This window comes from Bubalus kerabau, chromosome 13 (assembly GCF_029407905.1).
Source record: "Bubalus kerabau isolate K-KA32 ecotype Philippines breed swamp buffalo chromosome 13, PCC_UOA_SB_1v2, whole genome shotgun sequence".
Lineage (NCBI taxonomy): Eukaryota > Metazoa > Chordata > Mammalia > Artiodactyla > Bovidae > Bubalus > Bubalus kerabau.
Window position 1 is genome coordinate 42,329,597 of NC_073636.1, and position 14,357 is coordinate 42,343,953.

At 42.1% G+C, this 14,357-nt stretch overlaps 1 protein-coding gene across 3 annotated transcripts in view; it reads right to left on the reverse strand.

Moving 5' to 3' along the window:
- Positions 1-14,357, reverse strand: part of NAPB (NSF attachment protein beta) — a 39,987-nt gene that overhangs the window by 17,619 nt on the left and 8,011 nt on the right. For all 3 annotated transcript variants that reach the window (XM_055544118.1, XM_055544116.1, XM_055544117.1), the window contains one exon: positions 1,981-2,060. In XM_055544118.1, coding sequence (XP_055400093.1) covers positions 1,981-2,060 — 80 coding nt within the window. The remainder of the gene's footprint in view (positions 1-1,980; positions 2,061-14,357) is intronic.

Genomic DNA, 14,357 nt, shown 5'->3' on the forward strand with positions numbered 1-14,357 from the left:
CCTCACTAAGAGGATAATGACATTTGTAGAAGGGCCTGGAGGAAAACAGGGGCCAGCCACACCCTACTGTGGGGAAGACAGTGTCAGAGGGAGGGCCCAGCACAGGCAGAGAGTCAGAGGAGGGAGCTGGGGAAGGAGTGGGCGGGTAGGAGAAGCATCCAGAGTGAGGAGAGGATGCGAGACCAGCTCGGCTCTGAAGGCCACCTTGAAGGATTATAGCTCTGCTCTAAGATAACATGACCTGACTAGAGATTCAACAGGGCTACTTTGATTTCTTTAAAACAAACAGGTAAAGTCAAGAAGCAGGGAGATGTCAGCCCAGGCAAGAGATCACAAGGGTGGGGGTGAGGATACACATATATCCCCTTCAGTTACATAAACAGTAACACTCCTCTGAAAAGAATTTTCAAAGGTTAGAACATCTGGTCCCCAGATAAAGGAAGGAAAAGGTCTTTTTAGATAAGATCACTTTTTACCCTGGTTTTTCCAACAGGCATGTATGGATGTGAAAGTTGGACCATAAAGGCGGCTGAACCCTGAAGAATGGATGCTTTTGAACTGTGGTGTTTGAGAAGACTCTTGAGAGTCCCTTGGACTGCAAGGAGATCCAACTAGTCCATCATAAAGGAAATCAAACCTGAATATTCACTGGAAAGACTGATGCTGAACCTGAAGCTTCAATACTTTAGCCGCCTGAAGCGAAGCGCCGACTCATTAGAAAAGACCCTGATGCTGGGAAAGATTGAGGACAGGAGGAGAAGGGGACGACAGAAGATGAGATGGCTGGATGGTATCACTGACTCAGTGGACATGAGTTTGAGCAGGCTCCGGGAGATGGTGAAGGACAGGGAAGCCTGGTGTGCTGAAAGTCCGTGGGGTCACAAGGAGTTAAGACACGACTGAGCAACTGAACAACGCTAACAGGACCCGAACCAAAAAAAAGAGGTGACCACTAATCTTCTTTTCTCCTCTCTTTTAAAATACATTATAATTCAGGGGCAAAGGCACTTTGGAAACAGAACATGTCTTTCTTATCTAAATGTTTTAAAAAGAGTTTTACAGCCAGAAAGGACCTTTCAGGGCCATCTAAGCCAAAGCATCTACTTCACAGAACTGACTTGGAAGCGTCCGCCTTAGAAACAAGTGGAGAGATCATACACCTTACGTTCACATAACTCGGCGTGGCATGGACATCTCCATCAAGCTGGGAGAGCCCCCGGGGAAACAAACACACTTTGGGAGGGAAAGGCCCCCCACCTCAGGTCATCTGCAGGCTCAACGGGGCCAGAGACCCACATCCTGCCTGGTCAAAAGCCATGTCCACCTTCACTACAGAAAAACCCCTTCACGTAACCTCTTTTTTTCCAGGGGTAGAGGAAAGATTCTGCTTCTTGAATCAGTGTTGGAAAAGAGACACCCCCTCTCGAAAAGAATTCTGATTTCATTTTGTGTACCTTCCCTGCGTAAAAGTATTATGTTAGAAAATGAGGAGTCTGTCAGGATTTAGAAGTAACACCCCCAACTGCCTCATTTCTCAGGGCACCACAATCAGTTATCAGGGTAAGGTATGGTTAGAAAGTCTCCACCAAGGTTTAGGCAAAGAAAACCAGGCATTTCTATGTATCTGACATCTTTTTCAGTAACTTTTACTTCAACTTTCACTCCTTGTACTAAATTTATTTAAGCACATGAGTAAACAGCAAAGGTTACCCTTCTTAACTCCAAGTAATAGTAAGTCTCTTTAATTACCACATGCCCACTGTAGTAAGTGCTTTGCAGACACTAAAGCAGACACGCCTTTATGCCTAAACTTCAATCAGTATTTCAAGCTTTGCTCCCTTGGATCAACAGCCACCCTCCCCCACCCCGCCCATGCAGCCAGAAGTTTTTCTAAGGGGAAGGCGGAGAGTCATGTCCTCCTTCAAAGTGATTTTAAAGTTATTTGCCTGGAAAGCAAACAAACAACACCTTCATACATACCACTCCAGTTCTTGGCCATCTTGAACATGTTCGCAGCTCTAGTATACATTTCACAAGCCTCTTCTATTCTTGTGTTTCCTCTGAGAAAAATGTAAAGATGAGGTTAAGTTTTACAGTAACAACCATCCATGTCCCTAAATATCCCTCAAGTAATGGACATCTACCAAGCACTTAAGACATGCCAGACCAGCGCTAGAGAACCTTGCCAGCAGCTTGGACGGGACACTCTGATCACCCTTGCTGTCCCAGGTGAGGGAACCGAGGTCTAAGAGAGTAAACGCCACCCTGCGAGGATTCCAGAGCACCGAGACACAAACACCGCTGTGGCGGGACCCAGGGCCTACACCCTCAAGAGCGTCCTTTCCATGCATGTGAACAGAAGTTTTACTTGTCCCGAGGAATGAGAAGTATATTTTTCAAAGGAGGCTGAATTTTGAAGGATAAAGACATGCTGATGCTTTTAACGTCCACTGTTTGTGTTCCGACTTAAAAAACAAAACCCAATGCAGGAGCAGCAATGCACCAGGCTGCTCAAGGGCTGCAATGCCTGGTGTGAAAGGGGCCGGGGGTCCAGACCCCACGCTGTGGAAATGCACTCTACAACATCCTGTAGGGGAATCTCACTGCTTTCAGAGTTTCCACTGCACCAAGCTGAGGCCTCTACGCCCACTGGTCCTCTGTCTCGTGTGTCTACTCTATAAACAAGAAAGAATGAGACAGAGAACCAGAACAAGACGGGCTCTCCACAACACACACCACACGCCAAGGGGAACTCCCAGCGGAAAATGGATGTAAGGACTAAGACAGGGCGAGGCCAAGGCTGACTGCAGTCCAGAGGAGGGGCACCCCATGCCACGAAGCTTGCAGAGGGCAGGCACGGATCACGTGTGACTCTACCTGGGGCAGTCACCACTGAGTGTCTGACTCCAGACTAGTACTTTAATTTCTTTGGGTCTCCAATCTTGCATGTGTAAACTGAGGGTAATACACAGTCTATACCTCTGAGTTATTATGAAGATCAGAAGAAATAATCCATATGGAGTTGTCACTGTAGGGCTGGACCCAGAGTCAGTCAGGATGATCATTGTAACTAGATTTGTGTACTGAAGGCATACAAACCCTGGAATATTTGTATACCTCGTACGTGATCTGTATCTAGAATATATAAAGAACGCTTACAACTCAATAACAAAAAGACTAATGATTCAAGTAAAAATGAGTGAAAGATCTGAATAGACACTTCCCTAAAGCTTAAAAAAAAAGACATAGCCAATAAGCCCTTGAAAAGATACTCAACATCATTAAGCATCAGAGAAATGCAAATCAAAACCACAAATAAGATAGCACTTTATTCCCACCAGGCTGGTTAGACTCAAAAGAGAGGACTAAGGAAATGTAGGAAGGATGCAGGAAACCAGAGCCCTCATTTACTGCCAGTACAAGTGGCAAACTGTATAAGAAGCTACCCTGGATGAGTCTGGCAGCTACTCAAAAGGTTAAACATGGTTACTGAATGACCCCAAATTCTACACCAAGGCACATACCTAAGAGAGATGAAGACATCGGTCCACACAAAAACTTGTACACAAATGTTCACAGAAGCATAGCTCATGATAGACAGAAGTGGACACAACCCAAATGTCCATCAACTGACAAATGATAAATGAAGGTGGTATACACACACTGGAGCAGATCAGACAATAAAAAGGAATGATGTACGGAAGGATGCACTGATTGTGCTACAAAGCAGACGACTTTCACGACATCATGTGGAGTGAAGGGCCAGTCCCAGGGGAGCCCACCATGCACCGGCACGGGCTGCAACAGGCTGGTTCTGGAGCTGGGAGTGCTGGAGAGAAGTGGAGGAGGTGGCAGAGCTTCTTTCTGGGGTGATGAAAACGTGCTAAAACCACCTGCTGTGGTAACTGCATCGTTTAGCGAATATGCTTAAAAACTACTCAACTGGACACTCTGGATGGGTGAATAGTATAGTATGTGAATTACACCTCAATAAAGCTGTCTCTCTCTCCTCTAAAAAAATCCCCTTTGGGTGGGTATGTCATACAACCAGGGACAGGATGGCAACAAACCACACCAACAATAAAGCGGCAGAAGGAGCAAAGACTTCTCGCTCACACCTTCACGCTCCTTTTTCTTCACTTCAAAGCTACATTAAAAAAAAGCTAATTATTGTGATGAACATTCCTAACTCAAGAAAGCTTTCAATCTTAGCCACAGCTCCTTGGAGCTAACAAAGGGCTTGCCACTTTCTGTGTCTTATTTTTCTAAAGTGTACCAGGAATCTTGAACTGTAATTACAGTGCAATCATTCTTATTAAAGGTTTCCAAATAAAACTAGCTTAATTAAAATGTACTTTATCCTATTATTTTCAGAAGCAGGTTCAGCTAAGAATAATAGAATGCCTACAACATGCTAAGTCTTATGCTGCATGTTTCCATGTGCTTTCTGCCACCTTCAGAATTACAACGACCACAAAAGATGACATCTCCATGTTGTTGTCGTCCAGTCACGAAGTTGTGTCTGACTCCTTGTGACCCTATGGACTGCAGAATGCAGTCTCCATATTACAGAAGGGAAAACACTGTACCTGGAGGTCAATGGCTTGTCATCCAGCCAAGGTCAGTGGCGGAGCAGACACCTGATGTCAGGTTCAGCGATCTTTACAAAACTAATGAATGAACTCTGCGAGACTCAAGACCCTCACCTCTCACTTAACAGAAATCACCAGAAAAATGCTGATGTTAACAGGACCAGAGAACTCACTTGTCATAAACAGACACAACTTAAAGAATTCATGAAAAAATTGTCACCCTGCTTATTTAACTTATATGCAGAGTACATCATGAGAAACACTGGGTTGGAAGAAGCACAAGCAGGAATCAAGATTGCCAGGAGAAATATCAATAACTTCAGATATGCAGATAACATCACCTTTATGGCAGAAAGTGAAGAGGAACTAAAGAGCCTCTTGATGAAAGTGAAAGAGGAGAGTGAAAAAGAGGGCTTAAAGCTCAACATTCAGAAAACTAAGATCATGGCATTTGGCCCCATCACTTCATGGCAAATAGATGGGGAAACAGTGGAAACAGTGTCAGACTTTATTTTTTTTGACTCCATGCAGCCATGAAATTAAAAGACACTTACTCCTTGGAAGGAAAGTTCTGACCAACCTAGACAGTATATTAAAAAGCAGAGACATTACTTTGCCAACAAAGGTCCGTCTAGTCAAGGCTATCATTTTTCCAGTAGTCATGTACGGATGTAAGAGTTGGACTCTAAAGAAACCTGAGCACCAAAGATTGATGCTTTTGAACTGTGGTGTTGGAGAAGACTCTTTAGAGTCCCTTGTCCTGCAAGAAGATCCAATCAGTCCATCCTAAAGGAGATCAGTCCTGGGTGTTCACTGGAAGGACTGATGTTGAAGCTGAAACTTCAATACTTTGGCCACCTGATGCGAAGAGCTGACTCATTTGAAAAGACCCTGATGCTGGGAAAGATTGAGGGCAGGAGGAGAAGGGGACAGAAGAGGATGAGATGGTTGGATGGCATCAATGACACAATGAACATGAGTTTGGGTAGGCTCCGGGAGTTGGTGTTGGACAGGGAGGCCTGGCATGCTGCAGCTCATGGGGTCGCAAAGAGTCAAACATGACTGAGCAATTGAACTGAACTTGCACTGAAAAAATTTACTTTTAAGTCACTCCAAATGTCTACTGTGTTCTATACCTGTGAAAATTGATTTTTTTGAGTTTTAAAGAAAAATAGTTTTGACTGACTGTTATCCAAAGCCCTTAGAACTGAGGTAGAAGATTCATGAAAACAGAAACAAGTTTCAGTGAGGAGTCTACATTGTAAGTGATACAGTACAGCCCATTGCAGGCTTTCCCGGTGGCTCAGTGGTAAAGAATCTGTCTGCCAGTGCAGGAGACACAGAAGATTCGGGTTCTATCTCTGGGTCAGGAAGATCGCCTGGAGAAGAAAATGGCAACCCACTCCAGTATTCTTGCCTGGGAAGTCCCATGGACAAAGGAGCCTAGTGGGCTATAGTTCATAAGGTCACAGAAGAGGTGGACACGACTTAGCAACTAAACAACAGCAGCACACGGCACTAACCTGCCAGAAAACACTAAGAAGATAACGTTCTTACCAAGGAGGTCAAAGTGCTGAGAAAAGAATAATTAACTGCAGGCTGGAAAAATCTGATTGCCTGACACCCCCACCCCAGGTTCCACAGAGAAGATGGGGTGAGAGCGACACGCACCCCCACCGCTCCCCAGGAGCCCAAAACAGCAGAGCCGGGTCCAAGCCCCTGACTCTCCTCCCTGCCCCTTCCTGTTTAGGAGGGAAAAACTCAGCCTGGGAAAATCACAGCCTATTAGTCCAGAGAGCTCAGATGACATCTACACGCAGACAAGACTATTAACCCCTCACTCATTCAGAATCTTGCATTTTCCTCGTGATGAGTGAAAGCTATCTGGAAGCCCAGGAAACTGTAACTGAGCACATGGACAGTGAGGGTGGGGAGATAACAAGGCAAGAGCCGTGGGCACCAATGGCTCACGTGCCTGTAACTGCTTGACTCAAATCCTTTGCTTTTTCACAAACCAAAAACAAGAGGTATGGCTGCAAGGAGGCAGGCTTTGAAGTCGGACAAACAAACGCAAGGATCCATCAGCTCCTGACCCTTTGCCCTACATCCACAGCACTCCCAGAGTAACCAGCAGAAGCCGAGCAGGGGGTTCAGCCTCGACCACCATGTGCTCTGCCTTGAACCCTGGGATTCCACCTTCTGAGAACGTCTCACTTTATTTCTATTTAACAAAAAACAATCACAGATTCTCAAATGCAGGAAACAATCTGAGACATTTAAGGACTGTCTGACCAAAGTATTTGCATTTAAGCATAACTTCTTGAAATAAAGTTATAAAAATAGGTACAGCACATAAAGCTGGTGGGACTTTTATCTGGTAATAGCTCCAGACAAGGGGTCAAGTGTGACGAGGGGTCACGCCTCCTGTAGAGGGGAGATATGTATAGATTGGATCTTTTAGTAAAACAAACCAAGATACTTAAACATTACAAGGAGCTAAGGATAGGAATCACCGGATAAACTCAGAAATGACTCACACACAACATGACTTGTCAAGAGAAACTTTTGTATTTAATTTCAATCTTCATAAAACTTTAATTTTTTTAAACAGAAACTTAATCGAGACCTGAGATTCCTATAGGACAATGGTAGCTGCCTAAATACAAAAACAGGTCCTTGTATTTTCTGGAACCACACAGATCAACAAGGAGTGGATGTAACCAATGGATTGGATCCACTCAACAAATTGGAGACCACTGAGTCAGAAGTCAACAAGATTTCATTTAAGAAAGCTGGGGCAGTAAAAACCCTGAACCAGCAGAGCTAGGGGCTTCCCAGGTGGCGCTAGTGGTAAAGAACCCCCCTGCTGATGTAGGAGACACAGGTTCGATTCCTGGGTCAGGAAGATCCCCTGGAAGAGAGCATGGCAACCCACTCCAGTATTCTTGCCTGAAAAATCTCATGGACAGAGGAGCCTGGCAGGCCACAGTCCATAGGGTCACACAGAATCAGACACAACTAAAGCGACTTAGCATGCACACAACAGAGCTAAGGAGACAGCCCCTGCTAGCAATCAGGAGGGGATACCTGGACACAAGATGGGGTGCAGTGTGGGGTCCAGGAGACAAGTATGAGACCTGGAGGGCATGCAGGCCTGGAAGGGGGGCCTGGCTAGTGGTGTCAGGCTCCAGAAGACGTGCTTCTAGGGGAGGGAAGGAGAGAGGAGGCTTGGCAGTTAGTGAAAGAAAGCAGAGCTGGAAATAAAACTCAGGGTTTTGGGAAACAGAGGTGGCAGAACTGGAGTGGCAGCAAGCCCCAACCCACCCCCAAAATCCTAGTCATCAAGGAAACCACACCAACGTGTGAACAGAAGGTGCTGTGAAGGTAATATGAATTTAGGAGAAAGCACATTCCCAATGTTGGCCCTTTCCCAGGTGAGTGGTCTGCAGTGACCCTCTCTTGTGACGGGCCTGGCAAGGGCACCATCTGAGTTCATAGTCAGGCATGTGCTCCTTGACACATTCACAATCATTCTGGACCAGACACCCACTCTGCCTTCATGTTCAGTACTGTATTCAATGAATTATATGAGACAGTCAACACTCTACTATAAAACAGGCTCTGTGCTAGATTGTTTCGCCCAACTGTAGGCTAATGGAAGTGCTCTGGTAGGCCAGGTAGGTGTGTTAAACACATTTTTGACTTACAATGCGTTTATGGGGACATAACCCTACTGTAAGCAGAGAGAGACCTATACAAATACCTGAATCCCCCTGACACACACACACCCTGAAAAGAGGGGTAAGTAGAGCACATTCACTGACTGGCATACAGGTAGGTAATGCAGGCTTCCCAGGGCAGACAAAACACTAGATTCCCAAGTAAGGAAATCAGGCAAAGGGTACTAAAGAAGAGTCACGGGGTAATAGCGTACTCCTCTGGTGACAGAAGCATAGACAACCCCTGCAGCTTCTGCTCCCACTCCCTCCCTCCAAGTCAGCCCTGGCCACTGTGCCCAGACTCGATGAGGGAGGGGAGCTGCCCTCTCCCTGGGGCCAGGCTACACAGGCCACGTGGCCACAGGCATCAGATAATCCTCTTAACTAACACAGCCCTAAAACAAGCAATCACAAGTAACAAGAAAGCAAAGACTGCTACCCTGGCATCAGAGGAGGTAGAATTTGGGCTCAAAAGTATCAAATGAAATAGAGAAATTCACTTCATAATACTAAAGATACAATTCAAGTGAAAGTATAATGGTTGTGAACATCTAGGCACCCAAACATGGCAGCCATCTTTATAAAGCAAAAATCACAGGAACCCTGAAAGCCAAAATAATCTTGAAAAAGAAGAACAAACTGGAGGGCTCACACTTCCTGATTTCAAAAGTTACTGCAAAGCTATAGTAATCAAAACAATGTGGCACTGGCAATAAAGACAGACATACAGACCAATGGACTAGAATAGAAAGCCCACGAACAAATCTTTGCATTTACGGTCAAATGATTTTCAACAAAGGTGTCAAAATATTCAACAAGGAATACAGTCTTTTCAACAAACTGTGCTGGGAAAATCGAATACTGACTTGCCAAAGGATGAAGCTGGAGCCTTACGTATGGTGGTGGTGGTGGTTTAGTCGCTAAGTCGTGTCTGACTCTTGCCACCCCATGGACTGTATGCAGCCCACTAGGCACCTCTGTTCATGGGATTTCCCAGGCAAGAGTGCTGGAGTGGGTTACCATTTTCTTTTCCAGGGGAATTCCCCTCCCAGGAATCAAACCCAGATCTCCCATTGTGCAGGCAGATTCTTTACTGACTGAGCTATGAGGGAAGCGCCAGCCTTATGCATAGCCTTACACGAAAATTAACTCAAAATGGATCAAGGACCTAAATGTGACACTTAAAACAGCAAAAACTTTTAAAAGAAAACAGAGCAAAAGCTTCATGACACTACATTTGCCAATGGTATCTTGGATATGACACTAAAGGCACAGGTTAAAAAAAAAAAACAGACAAATTGAACTTCATGAAAATTAAAAAAAAAAACAAAAACAAAAAAACTGTGCATCACAGACACTATTCAGAGAGTAGAAAGGCCTCATACAGAATGGGAGAAAATATCCTCAAATCACATACCTGATAAGGGATTAACATCAAGAATATACAGCAAACTCCTAAAACTCAATAACAACAACAAAAAAAGTCAATTTAAAAATGGATAGCCAACGGGAATTTGCTGTATAGCTCAGTAAACTCAAACAGGGGCTCTGTATCAACCTAGAGGGGTGGGATGGGAAGGGAGATGGGAGGGAGTTTCAAAAGGGAGGGGTTAATGAAAATGGAGAGATCACAACAGACAACACAGAAATACAAAGGATCATAAGAGACTACTATCAACAATTATATGCCAATAAAATGGACAACGTGGAAGAAATGGACAAATTCTTAGAAAAGTACAACTTTCCAAAACTCGATCAGGAAGAAATAGAAAATCTTAACAGACCCATCACAAGCACGGAAATTGAAACTGTAATCAAAAATCTTCCAGCAAACAAAAGCCCAGGTCCAGACGGCTTCACAGCTGAATTCTACCAAAAATTTAGAGAAGAGCTAACACCTATCCTGCTCAAACTCTTCCAGAAAATTGCAGAGGATGGTAAACTTCCAAACTCATTCTATGAGGCCACCATCACCCTAATACCAAAACCTGACAAAGATCCCACAAAAAAAGAAAACTACAGGCCAATATCACTGATGAACATAGATGCAAAAATCCTTAACAAAATTCTAGCAATCAGAATCCAACAACACATTAAAAAGATCATACACCATGACCAAGTGGGCTTTATCCCAGGGATGCAAGGATTCTTCAATATCCGCAAATCAATAAATGTAATACACCACATTAACAAATTGAAAAATAAAAACCATATGATTATCTCAATAGATGCAGAGAAAGCCTTTGACAAAATTCAACATCCATTTATGATCAAAACTCTCCAGAAAGCAGGAATAGAAGGAACCTACCTCAACATAATCAAAGCTATATATGACAAACCCACAGCAAACATTATCCTCAATGGTGAAAAATTGAAAGCATTTCCTCTAAAGTCAGGAACAAGACAAGGGTGCCCACTTTCACCATTACTATTCAACATAGTTTTGGAAGTTTTGGCCACAGCAATCAGAGCAGAAAAAGAAATAAAAGGAATCCAAATTGGAAAAGAAGAAGTAAAGCTCTCACTGTTTGCAGATGACATGATCCTCTACATAGAAAACCCTAAAGACTCCACCAGAAAATTACTAGAACTAATCAATGACTATAGTAAAGTTGCAGGATATAAAATCAACACACAGAAATCCCTTGCATTCCTATACACTAATAATGAGAAAACAGAAAGAGAAATTAAGGAAACAATTCCATTCACCATTGCAACGGAAAGAATAAAATACTTAGGAATATATCTACCTAAAGAATCTAAAGACCTATATATAGAAAACTATAAAACACTGGTGAAAGAAATCAAAGAGGACACTAACAGATGGAGAAATATACCATGTTCATGGATTGGAAGAATCAATGTAGTGAAAATGAGTATACTACCCAAAGCAATCTATAGATTCAATGCAATCCCTATCAAGCTACCAACAGCATTCTTCACAGAGCTAGAACAAATAATTTCACAATTTGTATGGAAAAACAAAAAACCTCGAATAGCCAAAGCGATCTTGAGAAAGAAGAATGGAACTGGAGGAATCAACCTACCTGACTTCAGGCTCTACTACAAAGCCACAGTTATCAAGACAGTATGGTACTGGCACAAAGACAGAAATATAGATCAATGGAACAAAATAGAAAGCCCAGAGATAAATCCACGCACATATGGACACCTTATCTTCGACAAAGGAGGCAAGAATATACAATGGATTAAAGACAATCTCTTTAACAAGTGGTGCTGGGAACTCTGGTCAACCACTTGTAAAAGAATGAAACTAGAACACTTTCTAACACCATACACAAAAATAAACTCAAAATGGATTAAAGATCTAAACATAAGACCAGAAACTATAAAACTCCTAGAGGAGAACATAGGCAAAACACTCTCTGACATACATCACAGCAGGATCTTCTATGACCCACCTCCCAGAATATTGGAAATAAAAGCAAAAATAAACAAATGGGACCTAATTAACCTTAAAAGCTTCTGCACATCAAAGGAAACTATTAGCAAGGTGAAAAGACAGCCTTCAGAATGGGAGAAGATAATAGCAAATGAAGCAACTGACAAACAACTAATCTCGAGAATATACAAGCAACTCCTACAGCTCAACTCCAGAAAAATAAATGACCCAATCAAAAAATGGGCCAAAGAACTAAATAGACATTTCTCCAAAGAAGACATAAAGATGGCTAACAAACACATGAAAAGATGCTCAACATCACTCATTATCAGAGAAATGCAAATCAAAACCACTATGAGGTACCATTTCACGCCAGTCAGAATGGCTGCAATCCAAAAGTCTACAAGTAATAAATGCTGGAGAGGGTGTGGAGAAAAGGGAACCCTCTTACACTGTTGGTGGGAATGCAAACTAGTGCAGCCACTATGGAGAACAGTGTGGAGATTCCTTAAAAAACTGGAAATAGACATGCCTTATGATCCAGCAATCCCACTGCTGGGCATACACACTGAGAAAACCAGAAGGGAAAGAGACACGAGTACCCCAATGTTCATCGCAGCACTGTTTATAATAGCCAGGACATGGAAGCAACCTAGATGTCCATCAGCAGATGAATGGATAAGAAAGCTGTGGTACATATACACAATGGAGTATTATTCAGCCATTAAAAAGAATACATTTGAATCAGTTCTAATGAGGTGGATGAAACTGGAGCCTATTATACAGAGTGAAGTAAGCCAGAAAGAAAAACACCAATACAGTATACTAATGCATATATATGGAATTTAGAAAGATGGTAACAATAACCCTGTGTACGAGACAGCAAAAGAGACACTGATGTATAGAACAGTCTTATGGACTCTGTGGGAGAGGGAGAGGGTGGGAAGATTTGGGAGAATGGCATTGAAACATGTAAATATCATGTATGAAATGAGTTGCCAGTCCAGGTTCGATGCACGATACTGGATGCTTGGGGCTGGTGCACTGGGACGACCCAGAGGGATGGAATGGGGAGGGAGGAGGGAGGAGGGTTCAGGATGGGGAACACATGTATACCTGTGGCGGATTCATTTTGATATTTGGCAAATCTAATACAGTTATGTAAAGTTTAAAAATAAAATAAAATTAAAAAAAAAAAAAAAAAAAAGGGAGGGGTTATATGTATACCTATGGCTGATTCATGTTGAAGTTTGACAGAAAACAGCAAAAATCTGTAAAGTAATTATCCTTCAATAAAAAATAAATTAATTAAAAAAAAAGGACAAAGGACTTGAATAGACATTTCTCCAAAGGACATATATGAATGGCCAATAGGCATATGAAAAGATGCTCAATGTCATTAATAATTAGGGAAATGCAAATCAAAGCTACAATGAGATATAACCTCAGACATGTTAGAATGCGCATTATTTATAAAATACCAAGTGCTGGAAGGAAGCATGTAAAGAAATTAGAATCTGTGTGCATTGTTGGTAGGAATGTAAAATGATACAACTGCTGTGGACAACAGTATGGCAGTTCCTCAAAAAATTAAAAATGGGATTACTACATAATCCAGCAATTTCATTTTGGGGCATATACATGAGAGAATGAAAAGCAGGCTCTCGAAGAGATACTGTACAAGCATGTTCATGGGTGAAACGAATGATCTCCTTAAAAATACAATTTATCAAAACTGACCTCAGTAGAGACAGGAAGTTTAAACATTTAAACATTTCCAGGGGAAAAAAGAAAAGTATCAAGGAAATTAACACCAAAAAGCCCAACATGAGTTCCCTTAAGAGGATTCGATTTAAAAATGCAGAGACCAGAGCATGGGGAAAAAAAAAAAAAGAAAAACTTACAAATTGTTTTTATGAGGCCCCTGTGACATCAGTGATTCAGCTGAAAAAGACTACACACATACACACACTGCAAATAAAAGAACTTGAAATAATTTAAAACAGTATCCAACAGCCCATTACAAAATTCATACATTATAATTCAGGGGGTTATTCAAGGGATGCCAGAACAGTTCAGTATGAGGATATCCCTTGGTTAATGTACTAATAACTAAAGGAAAAAAGTCATGCTTACCTCACAGTTATTGAAAAGGCCTTAAAATATAAGTCCTTCATTCAATCCATAATGAAAACATCCATTAAAACCAGAACTGGCAGATATCTCCTTACTGAGAAAACATGTATTTTAATCCAATAAAGTATTGATCTATTAACTTGTTAGATTTTAATTAAATTAACATTCCTAAGATAAGTTCTATTAATATTCAAATACAGACATGATTAACATTCTGAAATTCTGCTTACAAAATCTCCTTACTGTGAACTCCTATGTATCACTTACCAAAAATTCTTAAGATACAAAAGTCTTGCTGATTTTATACGGTGATCAAATGAACTCAAAGTGAAAGCATAAAAATGAATTATAAAGTCTCCTGAGAAGACTATATACATGGACATCACCAGAAGGTCAACACCGAAATCAGATTGATTATATTCTTTGCAGCCAAAGATGGAGAAGCTCTATACAGTCAGCAAAAACAAGACCAGGAGCTGACTGTGGCTCAGACCATGAACTCCTTAT